Source organism: Gymnoscopelus braueri, assembly GCF_963280865.1.
Source record: "Gymnoscopelus braueri genome assembly, chromosome: 14".
NCBI classification, from domain to species: Eukaryota; Metazoa; Chordata; class Actinopteri; order Myctophiformes; family Myctophidae; genus Gymnoscopelus; species Gymnoscopelus braueri.
The window spans coordinates 21,349,855-21,365,228 of NC_137619.1; the positions used below are offsets into that span (position 1 = coordinate 21,349,855).

General features: G+C 42.5%; 1 protein-coding gene across 2 annotated transcripts in view; it reads right to left on the bottom strand.

The window, feature by feature from the left end:
- Nucleotides 1–642: 642 nt before the first annotated feature.
- Nucleotides 643–15,374, bottom strand: part of abch1 (ATP-binding cassette, sub-family H, member 1) — a 49,144-nt gene continuing 34,412 nt past the window's right edge. For both annotated transcript variants that reach the window (XM_080450057.1, XM_080450058.1), the window contains exons 16-20: nucleotides 14,945–15,033; nucleotides 13,392–13,495; nucleotides 10,457–10,616; nucleotides 9,734–9,838; nucleotides 643–4,615 (exon numbers count right to left, since the gene is read on the bottom strand). In XM_080450057.1, coding sequence (XP_080306183.1) covers nucleotides 4,509–4,615; nucleotides 9,734–9,838; nucleotides 10,457–10,616; nucleotides 13,392–13,495; nucleotides 14,945–15,033 — 565 coding nt within the window. In that variant the 3' untranslated portion in view covers nucleotides 643–4,508. The remainder of the gene's footprint in view (nucleotides 4,616–9,733; nucleotides 9,839–10,456; nucleotides 10,617–13,391; nucleotides 13,496–14,944; nucleotides 15,034–15,374) is intronic.

A 15,374-nucleotide genomic window follows, 5' to 3' on the forward strand; every position in this document is an offset into this window, starting at 1 on the left:
AGGGAGTTCCAGGGGGTACCCAGCTAAATTAGTTAATATAGTATTAAAATCAGTTGAACCACTTTTTATGTTTTTATAACACTTATATATACACTTTTTATTGTATATGAGAGAATTCACAAATATCTTTTGAACCCATTAAAACCGGGAAAGCATCTGTGATTTTAGATTTTAGTGTTGGCTATTCAAAAATAGCAGATATACAAGCTCACAGCATGCACGGCACATCTGCTATTTTGAACATTTTTGAAAAACTATGGATTTAGAAGGCATTTGTAGAATCGGCCTCAGGTCTTAAGGGGTTAATCGTGAAATTATCTTGTTAAAATATCTAACACAAATATTATGGGGGTCCCTGGCCACAAACTCTTTGCAAAGGGGGGCCGTGGCCAAATACATATCAATTTGGGTGTCCTTGACATGAAAATGTTTGAGAACCACTGATTAAACAGGACACTGGAACATGACAGAGTAAAGACAGGGTAGAAGCAGAGAGGAATGACAGGTGACACAGATCATCTGATTAAATATCTGGTATGTGCACTGACTGGTTGAGCTACTGTAACAGGACACAACAATCAACAAAGTCCCAAGTGTTCAACTCAGGATTTTGCTGTGTATCTTTAAGAAACGAGGTAAAGACACATTTCCCATGAGGGTTTATTGTTTCAAAAGACAATACAGTCATCAAAGCGTATGTGCTATCACAGTGCATACATTTTACAATACAAGTGTTTTAATATACAGATACAGTATATGCTTCAACGTGCCCTTTGGGGGATTACGGACGAGGAGGTAGATTGGAGTTAAAGACTTCATCCCAGTATATTGATGGGCGCTAAACATCCTGGTGCAGTAACTTGCATTGAAGACAATTTTAACTCACAACATTTGACATGACATCATCTCACGCTGTCAAGTTTATGGCAATGTTATGAAGGCTATCCAAAGGTTTCAACAGTTAAGCATCACCTATATTAGTTACCAGCCATTGTCCATATTTTGAACCGAGAGTTATTTGTAGCGGTGATTGTCCTTCTATTATGTCATACTCTTTGCAATTATCCATAACGGCAGCTACACCTAAAACCCAGATACTGTATGACCAGAAAACTATAATAAAGGCTGAGGCACAGGGCTGATTCCCTCGGGAAGAAGAATCTATTTCCCACAGTTTGTCAGATTAATGAAAAACCATACAGCCACCGATGTCAGCAAAATATATGCGCTTTAAATATTTATTTTATTCTTTTATGTAGAAAAAATGATGTTGGCTATCATCAGTTGTTTAATGTACACGGTTGAACAAAAATACATGCTGCATCTGAGAACTACAGGCCAAGTGTACCCAACTCTGTAGCTAATGTGGCTCTAGTGACAATCCTTGCTTGTTTGTATTCAAGGAAGATTCATTCCAGAAAGAGAGTATTACATTTCTCAGAGATGTACAATTTTCCCCCACATGATAATCTCCCTTAAAATGTGCGGCAATAGCAACAAATGTCCATGCAATAAAACATAAGTAATTTGTTTGTTTGTTAGATTATTATATATAATAAACCAAAATGCTACCATGGAAAATGCTATCCATGGTGGTCAATTTTCTATATTATATATTATTATGGCTCCTGGACCAGCCATGAAAGAACGTTTAAAGTCTAGGTACTTCTTATTGACAACACTTTGCAAAATTACCCCAAATAACATGTTGTATACAGTACAGTATGTGCGTAGTTCCACATTTATATATGATACAAGTATCTGCAGTATGAAAAAACAAAAACAGCTTTTTTCTCCCTCAAATGCATGTAAATCTTTATCAATCCCTACTGGGACTGAATGGCACAATATGAAAGCTGGACAGATTAGTGATCGAAGGACTCTCAACCTCTATAGTACTGTCTGTCAATCATTCTCATTAACAATAGACGCCTGGATAATTCACTATGTGTTGTCAGTTAAGATAGCTGGGTCCCTTATACAGAACCATAGGCTATTTCGTAAGAAAAAAAAGAAGAAAAAAAAGAAAGAAATCAAGGCACCTTCTCATAGATAAAATATATGCTATGTTGTATGTATTTTTCTGTGAGAAGAAGGCCTTGTAACATATCAATCTCTAAACAAACATCTCTCCATGACATGCTGAAGCAACTATAAAGGCCCATTTATAATCCCAACAGTACATAGGCTACCGGTACATACGTTCAGAATGCAATCGGCATTGCTCATATACTTTGTACTATTGAACTTGTAAAATATGTAATTTCTGTATCGTAACTTACAGAAAATGTGCACAAAGACGGACAAAATGAATGCAAAGAACGGACAGGTCAGCCTGCATCTTCTGGGCTAAATCATCATGTTGATGGAAGCCTCTTATACACAAGAAGTAGCTATTGAGTGAATTCTGCATAACTATCCAGTATAAAACTAGCATTTGGGTGCAGACAGCTTGAAGAGCGTGATAACATTTTAATCTGTCCCTAGAATCTACCCAGCTGCCCACCCCCCCACTCTGTCCAGCACAGTGGGGTACAAGTGGGGAGTCCAGAGAGGAATCACAAGCTAATTATCTTAACAAGCAATTACAAGAGCAGAAGAACTGAAACTTTTGACACATGACAAAATAAATGACCCCACATCAATGAAGTCAACAACCCATCTCCCTCGGCTCCCACAGGAGATTATAGGCACAGGCACACACAAACAAAAAGAATCACCAGTTACAGAGAATAACATCACTACAACCAGAAGCAACAAGCTACTCCGCAAGCTAATACAGTTTGGTATACAGCACCTGGTAACCAATCGTGACACGGTTACCACTTCCTGCAAAACAGGAAACAGGAAGTACAAATAAAAGTAGATCATGGGTACATCTCAAGTCTCTTATTTGATGTTTCCTCACTCCTCGATCCTTCAAACGAGGGTGGAGGAGCGGAGAGGGATCTCTGAGAAGCTATGAGCGTGGGGTACGCGAGAGCAGCCTATCTGCAGCCTACACTTTCAGCAGAACGTGTGAATTTCTTCGCCCCTACAACGGGCAAATTTGAACGAGATGGCAGAGAAACATTATGTGTGTGAGTGCTCGTTATTTTAGGCTTTTTGATATACAGTACAGTATAACAATAAATGTTCTAAATGGTAGTCATGAATGCAGGGAGTGGGGACTATACTGTTTGTGTATAACAGTAATGACAAACACTGGCGGCAGATACAGCTGCCACCCTAATCAGAAATGGACATCGCCTAATTTCTCTAAAAAACATATATCCTCGTTTTCCACTCTCGTCTGGAAAGAAAAGACTCAAGTGAGGGGAAAAGTGGATGCAATTTAACCCACTAAAAACCGGGAAAGCATCTGTGTCATTTTAGATTTTTGCGTTGGCTATTCAAAAATAGCAGATATACAAGCCCACAGCGCGTCACTTAGTGCCGCGCTGCGAGATTGCACATCAGCTGTTTTTGAACTTTTAAAAAAAAATCTTGAAAGTGTGAGAACTACTGATTTAGAAGGCATTTTTGTAGAATCGGCCTCAGGTCTTGATGAGTTAAAAGACTTGGGATGCACCCGATAACAAGCAGGCAGCTATAAGTAGGAGTCCAGAGAAACAAGAGATCTGGCGAGGAGGAGTACTGAGGCACGAAACACCTTGGGAGAAGTTTCTGACACTCAACTTGTACATTTATACAAGCTGTAGTGTTGTTCTCTGACAAACACTGTACTCTCCTCATTATCTTCCTTCTAGGCAGCAGGCAACAGGGAAATGCAGAAGGGGTTCAAAAACGGCCCATATCTTTTCTTACAGACAAACATACCGTACTTCTTTCTGCGTTTATATATGAAAACGCTGTTGTGGGTTGTGTAACTCTTGCATATAATTCACAACTACATAACAATTTTTCAGTACATTACGGCTTTCTACAATTCAAATATAAGGTACCGTAGAATAGATCATAATCCAGGGACTACCAATGAACCCATACTGGCAATGTTCTGAATCGTTCTTGTTTACAGGTTATTGGAACTAAAAGTGACCCCTGAGTTTGGTGCACAGCCTTATTCAGGAGAGGGTCAAAGTTTTCAACACGCTGCAGATAGAAATGCAACACGGATCAGATGCTATTCTTAGTGTCGATTCTGTCTCGTGCACTTCTACATGCAGTGTTTTGAAAGTTCCTCTGGCAAGAATAGGCCAACGCAACTGTCGCAGGGTCAGGCAGCTGGTGTGTGTGTGTGTGTGTGTGTGTGTGTGTGTGTGTGTGTGTGTGTGTGTGTGTGTGTGTGTGTGTGTGTGTGTGTGTGTGTGTGCGTGTGCGTGTGTGTGTGTGCACATCTTATCATTCAGCAGAGACTGGGATGCATCAGTCCATCAGGGTACAGGGATCTCCCTCCACCCCAAATACATCCACAGATGACAGCAAGGCGCAGGCCAAAATGTGAAGCCTGGGCCTCGCCCTGGCAGCTTTGACCACGGTTCGAGGCGCGGTCTCTGGTGCGAGACTTGTCACGTTCTCAGCTTGAGGATGACAGTGGCCAGGATGAGAAAGAAGGTGTTCCAGCCCAGTGTGACGACGAAGCCTCGCCACACCATCATCCGCGTCAGATCCCAACCTGTGGGCGAGAAGGGACATCAAAGGAGGATTATTTAAATGAAATAACCTATAATTCTCACTGCACTGACTGGTGGCCTATAATATATGAAAGAACGTTGTGGTGGGATGCTAATGTGCATGCTGCTGCTGCTGCTGCTATCTGCAAGACCTTCTCCACACCAGCCTCCACTTGCTTTGGTTCTGCTCTATATGCACCCTGAATGGGTTCCAGTTGTAAATGAATACCTGTGGAGGGATTCAGCTATGCAATGCTTTCTGAATGTTTATGTGTCAAAACTAAACTGAAATTGAAAACAAAAAGTCATGACGATATACAAATAAAAACGTGCAAAACTATAATAACCTTGATTACCAGATGGCCTCACTACCGGCTAAGCTATCGCCACCTCTCTACCCGCTACGCATAGTTTTGGACCGCGACGGAGGCGCGACGTCTCAAGCAAACTTTTTTGATTTTTCATATGGTAATTATGTCATGTATCTCCGATCAAACAACTAGCGTTATTATTTTAATATTCAACGTAATTTTTTTTTATCTCATGACATAATGATTTTATAATGGGGGTGTTTGGGGGGGCACCAAATAAAATCTTGCTTATAGCGCCACGAAAACCCTAGGGCCGGCCCTGCTTGCGGGGCATCGAACGGAACAGATCCTTGCGGCCGCTTTTCCGGTCTGCCAGGATGTTGTGGAGAGGATGACTCACATTGACCATTATGGCCCGTATCTTATTGTGTGTGCATCTCTCCACAGCAGACTCCAGTAGGAGAATTTTCGACTATTTTCACTCACAAGGAAAAACATTCATTAATCGTAATTGAGGCAAATAAGGTTTGAAATGGCCGGGATAATGGTCTGAAGTCAGCCTTGCTACAACAACAAAGCTGTTGTGGTGCAAGCAGTGTTGCCAGATTCTGTGAGAGAAACAAGCAACCAGGTCTAGGAAAACCAGCCCAAAAGAAGCGACTATGGGCCACATGAGCACTTTAACATATACATCAGCTATTTGAAAATAGCCGATCTACAAGCTCACAACGCGTCGCGATGCGACGCGTTGTGAGCTTGTAGATCGGCTATTTTCAAATAACATCTTGCGGGGAAATTATAATAAGCAGATCTGGCAACCCTGCCTGCAAGAATGAACGGTTTAAAGGGATAGTTCACCCCCCCAAAAAAATGCTTCCTATTGATTAGTCACCCAATAGTAGACTGCCCCAACGCTCCTGATTTCGTGTATAGAGGGGCGCGTGTAAAGAGCCGGCGAGAGACTGCGGCTGATCCCATTGGTTCACCGATCTGTCCGTCAACCCCCGCCCCGTTAACACAACATTACGAGCGACGCCCACTGCACTCTGGTTGGTTGGGAAGTGAAACACTTCCTTATACCGAGTACACCGACGCGCTGGGCCAGGCTTTTATTTTTTAGCAACACTAAACAATAAAAGCCTGGAGATCGAGGCTACCCAATAGAGACTTGAATTCATGGATATTTCTTTAAGCCAATAATTTGATGACCGGCAGCGGTTCCAGTAGGAGACACAAAGAGTCTCCTTTGTGTGTCCTACCGTTACCGCTGGGCATCAAATTATTGGTTTAGGAATGAGACTTTAAACTTTAAACTGTTCATTCTTGAGAGGAGTCATTCATTCACACACACACACACACACACACACACACACACACACACACACACACACACACACACACACACACACACACACACACACACACAGAGTGTGTTTTTATCACACTATGCCCAAATATGGATTACTGATGTCATAGTACTGACACAATTCAGATCATTGATTTAGCTAAAATAGCCATTCAGGTTGAGTAACGTCATTAGCTATTCCATACAATGATGTCATCACACAATGATATCACAACATCATTATTACATCAGATGTAATTGTCCTTTTATAAATGTTGTTATTGCATTTTCCAACACAACACCATTCATGAACTTCTGGAAGCAAAGCACCCTTCCTTCTTATAACCTTCTTCTGTAAATTAGTTGCACTGATTCACAGTGGTGCTGGTGTGTGAAATGTTTCAGTGGACGATACATATGAAAGGAGGACATAAGAGTTACCACCAAGCTGCTGTGGTAGTCGGACACAAGGTGTACTCATTTGAAGGATGCTGTTACAGTAACAAGAACAACAGTGATCAGATTGAAGTCCACGTCTTCAACACAGTGTCTCTACGCTGGAGGAAGTTGACCCCAGAGACAATTGGAAGACAAGAACATCACCTTGAGGTTCCCTGCGTGCGCACGGGCCACACAGCTGTTCTGGTAGAAGAAATTGTCTACATCTGGGGGGGATTTTCTTACTGTAACGTGCTTTATGCATTTGATGTTGACAACCACAGATGGTCCAAACCCAATATTTCTGGTAATGTTCCAGAGGAGAGGCAGTACCACTCAGCCTGTGTCTTGAGGAAGGTCATGTATATTCATGGAGGATGGACCCAACTGACTGGACGCACTAATGACATCTACAAGTTGGACACCACCACAATGGTCTGGTCTTTAATTAACACCAGAGGCACTCCACCACCTGGATCATCAAGTCACTCTGCCACCATCATCGGGACAAAGATGTTTGTATTTGGGGGCCGGGGGGTCCAGGAGGTCTACTACAACACCATCAGTGTGTTTGATACAGAGACCAACTGCTGGCTGAGCACTCCTTCTGCACAGCGTCCTCCAGAACGACGCTGTTGTCATTCAGCCTTTGCCTTCAATGGAGAGCTGTACATATTTGGTGGCCACAACTGCAACCGGGACTTCTGGAAATTCAATCCACAGACCTTCTCATGGAAGAAGGTTGAGCCCAAAGGGAAAGCCCCGTGTAGGATGATGTCTTGGATGGGTTGTTGCATGGTGGGAGATCGTATCGTACTCTTTGGAGGATACAGCACACCTAATGACGTGTATATCTTAGATTTGAGTCCTAATCTGAAGATGTTATGCAAGCTAGCAGTTATTCAGTACGGTGTGGAGCAGTCTGAACTCACACATGACATCAGGTGGGAACTGGCAGTTATGACTACCAACAATAACTGAAAACATAACAAAGCCCTATAAAAAGAGAAACAAACCCCAGGGGTACTCAACAGGCGGACCGCGGTCCAGGACCGGACCGCGGGACACCTCCCTGTGGACCCTGGGGAAAAAAAAATGTTTTTTGTAATTTTTTTAAGAGATATGTTTTTGGCGGATTCTTGGAGGGGGTGTGAAAAAGTATTTGAATTGTTGTTCTGTTGTTTTCATGTTTATTTTCATGTATGTTTTCATACTCTGCACCAGACGCGGAAATCCCGGGGGTAACGGGGGAGATTTGTCTCCCCCTAGCTTCAGATTGGACCCCCCAAGTCATTTAGAATAATTAAAAATAAATGTTAAAATAATTAAAAATACTTATTTAATAGAACCTGAACCCACTTATGCATTGTAAGTTATTAATAATGAAGAATTAACATAACACAGTGTCAAATTAGCAATATTAGAGGAAAATAAAAAAACTCAAAATTTTGGCGTGCGGGGGACCCCCTCTAGCCTCAACCCAGATTTGCGCCGCTGCTCTGCACCCCAGTTTTATTAAGTTGGTTGGTTGGGAGGGGATCCGATTTGATAAGCTTGGCTCGATTGACTGACTTAAAAAAACAGACCTTTGCCTTATTCAAAAAATGATTTGTGGACCCTCAAGATTTGTAGTTGAGTACCCCTGCGCTAAACTATCGCCACCTGCTTACACATCGCCATTTATTATACTTCATGACCAAAATGTACCACTGTAATGGTAAAGCAGTGTTTCTCAACATGTAGGTCAAGACTTACATGGGTGGGGGCGCCGATGGCCTAGCGGTTAAGGCGCAACCACATATAGGCTCTAATGCAGACTGACACAGCGTGTCGCAAGTTCGATTTCCAAGCCCGACAACATTTGCAGTGTGTCTCTCTCTCTCCTTGTTTTCTGTCACTCTACTACAAATACTACTATCCAAATAAAGGCAGAAAAGCCCCAAAACAAATCTTAAAAAAATACTTACATGGATCGTGAGTTGTCACAAAAGGGTCACATATTATTTCAGAGGCCGATTCTTAAAACGCCTTCTAAATCCTAACCTAAGTTTTCAGAAAAACTTGTATTCATATTTTCCTTTTAATTATGTTAACAACTGATCCCGGAACAACATATAGGTTTAGCAGGTCTAAATTAGGATGGTCTTGACTTTATGGTCCCAGTGTGAAACCAGTTGTTGTTGTGCCAGGCTCTGTATTTTGTTGTTTGTCAACCTTGCAGTTGAATTTGGACACTGCCAACATCTACATCTGTTTCACCTTCTGTTGTACTGCTGCGTATGAGGTCCTCAACAGGAAATACCTGCCATGATTTCCTGTCTGACACCGTATCAAGTGACATGGGAGGAGGCTTAAGGATGCTGTCAGCCCTTATTATCATCAAGAAATGATGAGACAGGGAGAGAGAGAGAGCAAGGAAGAGAGAGATAACAGAGAAAGTGGATAGAGAAAGGTAACATAACAACTGATCAAAGGTGGAAAAAGAGATAGCGATAAAGAGAGAGAGAGAAAGAGAGAGAGATAGCGATAAAAGAGAGAGAGAGAGAGAGAGAGAGAGAGAGAGAGAGAGAGAGAGAGAGAGAGAGAGAGAGAGAGAGAGAGAGAGACACAGGAAGGAAGAGAGATTAAGAGATAAAGGAGAAAGAATGAGAGGTAGAAACCAGTATCTCTCCATCCACTGAGCTGATCTTCTGGGGCTTCTGAATGATTTAGAGCTGCTTTGACAATAGGCCACCCAGAGTCTAAGGTATCTAGATGATGTGTGTGTGTGTGTGTGTGTGTGTGTGTGTGTGTGTGTGTGTGTGTGTGTGTGTGTGTGTGTGTGTGTGTGTGTGTGTGTGTGTGTGTGTGTGTGTGTGTGTGTGTGTGTGTGTGTGTGTGTGTACAGTCCCCTGTGTAAATGTTTTTGTGTGGATCAAGTGAGCAAAGCACATGGTGGCTGGCCTACCGACAGGATATACAGTCTCTCGTGTTGTGTACCCTAGTGTTGTGTAACGTGTGAATGTGTGTATTGCTATGTGTGTTACCTCGGTACATGATACAGCGCAGGGCTTCAGAGGCGTAGGTCTGAGGGAGAGCCAGGCTGAGGTAACGGAGAGGATAAGGGATACACTCCACAGGCCAGATAATACCTAGAGGGGGCAGGAAGAAAGATGGCTGCCTTGTCTTGACTGATATTCTGTATCAAAGGACCATACCAGTGGTATTGTTTTTTTTAGCCCTTTGGCTAAGACTAACAGTATATTTTACATTACTGGTTACAATTTCCCAAAGACATTGACTTTGGAATATTCACCAAAAAATAATATATATATATATATCAAACTTTCAGGTCGTAAATACATTTATCTTATTACGTCCTGTATCTAAAGTCACAGTAAGTTAATTTTCCTACCATGCTGAAATGAATTCATTCCAGTGGCTTCTTCGAAAATCAAACAATGAGTTGTAGACAGTGGGCTAAACAATACCATTATTATGGTCCTTTAAGCTAAAATCTTTCACCCATGTGCACACACACATTTAGATAAACAAACAAACACGCACACGCACACACACACAGTTGTGTGAATTGTCCGAATTGCTGCGCTACAGTAATGAGGTATAGCGATGTATTGCATGTATCTGCAAACGTGCACGTTACGTGTTTTACATTATGGCCGATCACTTTAACATTTGGCCGGAGAAACGGAATCTTACCAGTCACGTTGGCCATATAGTCATGTATAGTATACTTTATATAGTTGTACCACTAATGATGAGATTGGGGTAGAAGATGCCCAGCGCTGCCTGGTTGGCGTTCTGCTCGTCGTCGATGGCAGCAGAGATGACCAGGCCAAAGGAGATCCCTGTTACTCCCTGCAGCACAATCAAAGCTATCACCAACACTATGGAGCCCTCATTGGGAATCTACAGGGAGGCAGAGAAAGGCGAGGGAATAGAGGTGGGATAGGAGAAATAGAGGTAAATGGACTGCATTTATATAGTGCTTCTTTAATCTTTCCAATTACTCAAATGCGCTTTAAAATGTACTGTACTTCACATTCACGGTTATGCATTACAGTGGTCCGGGGACCACCAGTGGTCCTTGAGGGGGTTAGGTGGTCCCCAGCTAAATGATGGAGAGTTGGTAACCAAATTGACCCTTATAGATCTTTAACTGTTGAGAGTGTAAAATGACCAAATGGACCCTTATGGGTCCATTTGGTTTCATTTATGGTATATGGTCCTTTAATACATTACGCTACTTGTTTATGGAATTAAATTATTGTTAAACATCTGCATTACTTAATTAAATAATTGATATTTTGATCAACGTTTGCCTGTTATCTATCCTATGGTACCACATCAATACAGCATGGAATTGTGGACAAAATCTTATCCAACGATAACAAAATATTCTAAGTCTTGGGTCTGAGAGTCTCAATCTCATCAAACGGTGGTCCGTGGCTCAAATGCAGAATAAATAATGGACCTTGATATGAAACGGGTTGAAAACCACTGCATTACAGGTACACATTTGCACACTGAAGGCAGAGGCAACCATCCTGCTCTTCGGGAGCAGTTAGGGGTTCAGTGTCATGCTCAAGGACACTTTGACACGCAGCTAGGAGGAGCCGGGAATCGAACCAGGAAACTTCCGGCTCCCAGACGACTGCTCGCTCTACCTCCTGAGCCACTGTCACCCATCGAGGGAGAGATAAAGGTACGAAGAAAGGTGTGAGAGTGTAAGGGAAGAAGATAAGGGAAGATAGAAGTAGAGAAGACAAGAGTAAAGAGAGATTAGTAAGGGAGGGAGGGAGGGAGAGAGAATTTTAATGCCAGTAAATCACTGCGGTACACGTTCAAAGTGAGAGAAAATAAAGCACTCCCCAAACATTCACACAAGTCTTCACAGATCTTCCGCCAAAAACACCACAGGAAATGAGAAGCCCTCCACACATGTGGCGATAATTTCCACAGATAGTGAGAGGTGAAATGAGGCCATGACGACTCATATTGAAAGCTCTGCTCTAATTATTTACACAGTACAAATCCATTCAGAGTTAAATGAATATGCTGGCTTTTGCTGCGTACATTCTTCAGGTACACCAGTGAAATAGCTTGTAAGTGTCGCTGAGTGGGTTCGTGAGTGTTTGTATTTGAGTAGGTTTGGTGTGGCATGCGTGCATGTCTGAGTGTCTGTGCGTGTGTGTGTGTGTGTGTGTGTGTGTGTGTGTGTGTGTGTGTGTGTGTGTGTGTGTGTGTGTGTGTGTGTGTGTGTGTGTGTGTGACTGTGTTACTGTGTGCGCGCGCGCAAATGTGTGTGTGTGTGTGTGTGTGTGTGTGTGTGTGTGTAAGAGGCACTATCCGTCTCCCTTGACAACGTGCAAAAATAGAGCGGCACTGGGAGGCCACATGACCACTTGGTTGCCACAGCAATCATTGGGCTGTTGTCGTGGCGATCACAGAGTGATCCTTGGATACGGGAGACTCAGGAAGTGATTTATGGTACACGGTCTCTTTGGACTTCAGCACCTTAATTAACTCACCCTCTCTATCTCTCTCTCTCTCGCTCGCTCGCACACGCACACGCACACGCATACGCACACGCACACGCACACGCACACGCACACACTGGTTTCTGCTACTGTTTGCATATACAGTACATGGGTATTGGTAATCAATACAGTTGAACATATACCAATGTTTCCACCTGCAAATTGTAACCCTGACCCTTATGACCTCTAATTAACCCATTAAGACCTGAGGCCGATTCTACAAAATGCCTTCTAAATCAGTAATTCTCACACTTTCAAGATTTTTTTTTTAAGTTCCAAAAACAGCGGATGTACAAGCTTGCATATCTGCTATTTATGAATAGCCAACATATAAAATCAAGATTTCATACAGATGCTTTCTCTGTATGTCTGTCCATTGTCTGTCTCCTTAAACAAGTAGCGTAATGTATTAAAGGACCATATACCGTACGCATTGACTATTTACAACTACGGCCACATACAGTTGCTGTCGGTCAGAAATCTTGTATGTCCAAATTTAATCTTTTTATGTTTTTTCATAAATTCATGCATAACAAAAAAATCACACCCAGTGTGAAGTGGGCGGTGTGGTCATCACAGTGGTCATCATATTGATGGAAGTTCACTTAAAAAAAATATGGATTTTTTTGAAGAACATAATCCTATTTATAGGTTATTAATGTCATCATGTGTCTCGCTAGCCAATCACAGTGCTGAATAGAGTCAGCCAATAGAGTCAGCCAATCACAGTACAGCTAGGGGTGTACTAATGAGCCAATCACAATACAGCTAATGAGGTGTCCCAACCCCCCAAAAAATTAGCCTATACAATGACATGGTTAAGAATAGTAGAAGGACCACATTACATTACATTACATTACAGTCATTTAGCAGACGCTTTTATCCAAAGCGACTTACAATAAGACCACAATGGAAACAAGCCCTCAGGGCTTTTTGCGTTATCCTTTTAGCATTATTGTATAACTGTACATCTGTACTTTTTGCAAACTGTTAATAAAGTATTCAATCAATCAATCAATCAAAATGGCAAAGCTTAGAGTAAACTGCTGGGCTTTAAAGGGTTGTGTGTGTGTGTGTGTGTGTGTGTGTGTGTGTGTGTGTGTGTGTGTGTGTGTGTGTGTGTGTGTGTGTGTGTGTGTGTCACCTTGAAGACGAGAAGGATGAAGAGGAGCAGCAGAATGATCTGGACACTGATGACAAACAGCTGAGAGAAGAGGTGAGCCAACATTGTCTCCATTGAACTCACACCTGAGGCACACACACACACACACACACACACACACACACACACACACACACACACACACACACACACACACACACACACACACACACACACACACACAAAGAGAAAGAGATATGGGGTAAACAGAGAGAGGGCGAGTTATATAGAACACACAGGGGAGAGAGAGAGAATAAAAGGTGAGAGAATAAAATTCCAGATCATTGCATCAAACAGAGAAACTGTACAGAGGCTTACACTGCATCAGTGTCATCAGTAAATAAGTAGAGTATTTCATGAACACTTATTAGAGTTGTGGTGCTGTGATCCTAGGACTCCCCCTAGTGGTGATTCCTTAAAACAGCGCTTAGAGATGAGGTCATGCTGCCTCATGGAGAGGTCTTGTGACAGAATGCTCAGTGAGTCGCCAGCACATTGGATACACATGGTGGGACACGTCCAGTGTTGTATCTGTGATTTTGTTAGTGGTGGGTCGCTATTTTAAAGACGTCACGCGCACGTCGCTTAACACCTACACTACAGGTCACACAATGGACAATTGATATGCATCTAGGCTCACCTAGGGGCTCATTCCTATGTTAATTCATGCTGGTGTGAATTAAGGGTTGTTCTAAAATCGATGCGTGTGCGCGTGCTCCTTCCCACTTGCCCCCCACCCCTCTTCTTCTCCCCCCCCCCCCCTCTTCTTTCTATGGAAATTAACGTTGCGATGGGAACGATGTACAAAAACGAATTTCACCCACTTCTTTACCTTGTAAACCTGTGATGTGACAATAAAACTGATTCTGATTCTGAAGGGGTTGCACGGCGTGTTACCGCGTCCCATGACCAATGCATCCCTGGACACGTCATCAATTTTGAGGAGTGGCAGGATGGCAACGTGATGTCAAAAGATCAAATTTACATCATCATTGAGCATTGAACACAAAATCCCGACCCACTCATTTCAATGAAAGTTGCTCACCCAGTGCATACTCCCCTAGGCTAGGGACACCCTCCTTTTGGGTTTGGGCCCACTGGTTTGATGAAATCATGGGCCCATTTGCATGTGCATTAGTGTCCTTTATATGTCTACGTCACGAACTACCTCCATGTGCAGGACCGTGAGTTGAGCCCATTGGTTGAGCCCTTTTCACTTGTTCATGTTGAGGCCCAAATCGGCCGTTACTGTTATTTGTTTTTTTGTACCTTCTGTACTCTTGTAATGTTGCTTGATTTTATGTATGGGGACTACAGATGGACATTTGCATTCTTACTAATATTAATATTGTTCATTAATATGCTTTGTCCCAAATAAACGAGTAAAGTAAAGTACAAAGGCCCAAACTTGCAGTACCAGATTTGGCCACTTGGAAATCCTTGCTTCAAAAATCTCCCTAGGGCCATGGGGCTATTGGTGACAATAGGCAATTGTAGCCACTTTGGGATGCACTCTGAACTTTGACCTCACTCACCTGCGACCCAGCACCTGTCGAGAAGCCCCTCCTTCCTCTCCAGAACAAAGGAGAGCGCTGTCAGGCCAACAGCCAGATAGAAGGTAATACTGGTTTGGGAGAGGGAACAGATGGAGGGAGTGAAACAAAATGGAAATAAAAGAGAGGAATGTATGACAATTTTCTATTTGTCCATACAATAACACATGGAAAGAAATTCAATAAAACACTACTTTTCTTTCTTCAAAAAGTGTTGCTCCCATGTGGCCTCGGACTTCATGTGGTCATCTATAACATTAGTCATCTATGACGTATCTGACATATGACTCCACATTTGGGCAAGGTTGCAGCACAATTAGGGCCTCATTGACTTCCATTATAAAATGAAAGTTAAATATTTCCAAAAGTATAAAGCATACGTGAAAACAAATTAGTGGAGGTACTTTTTGGC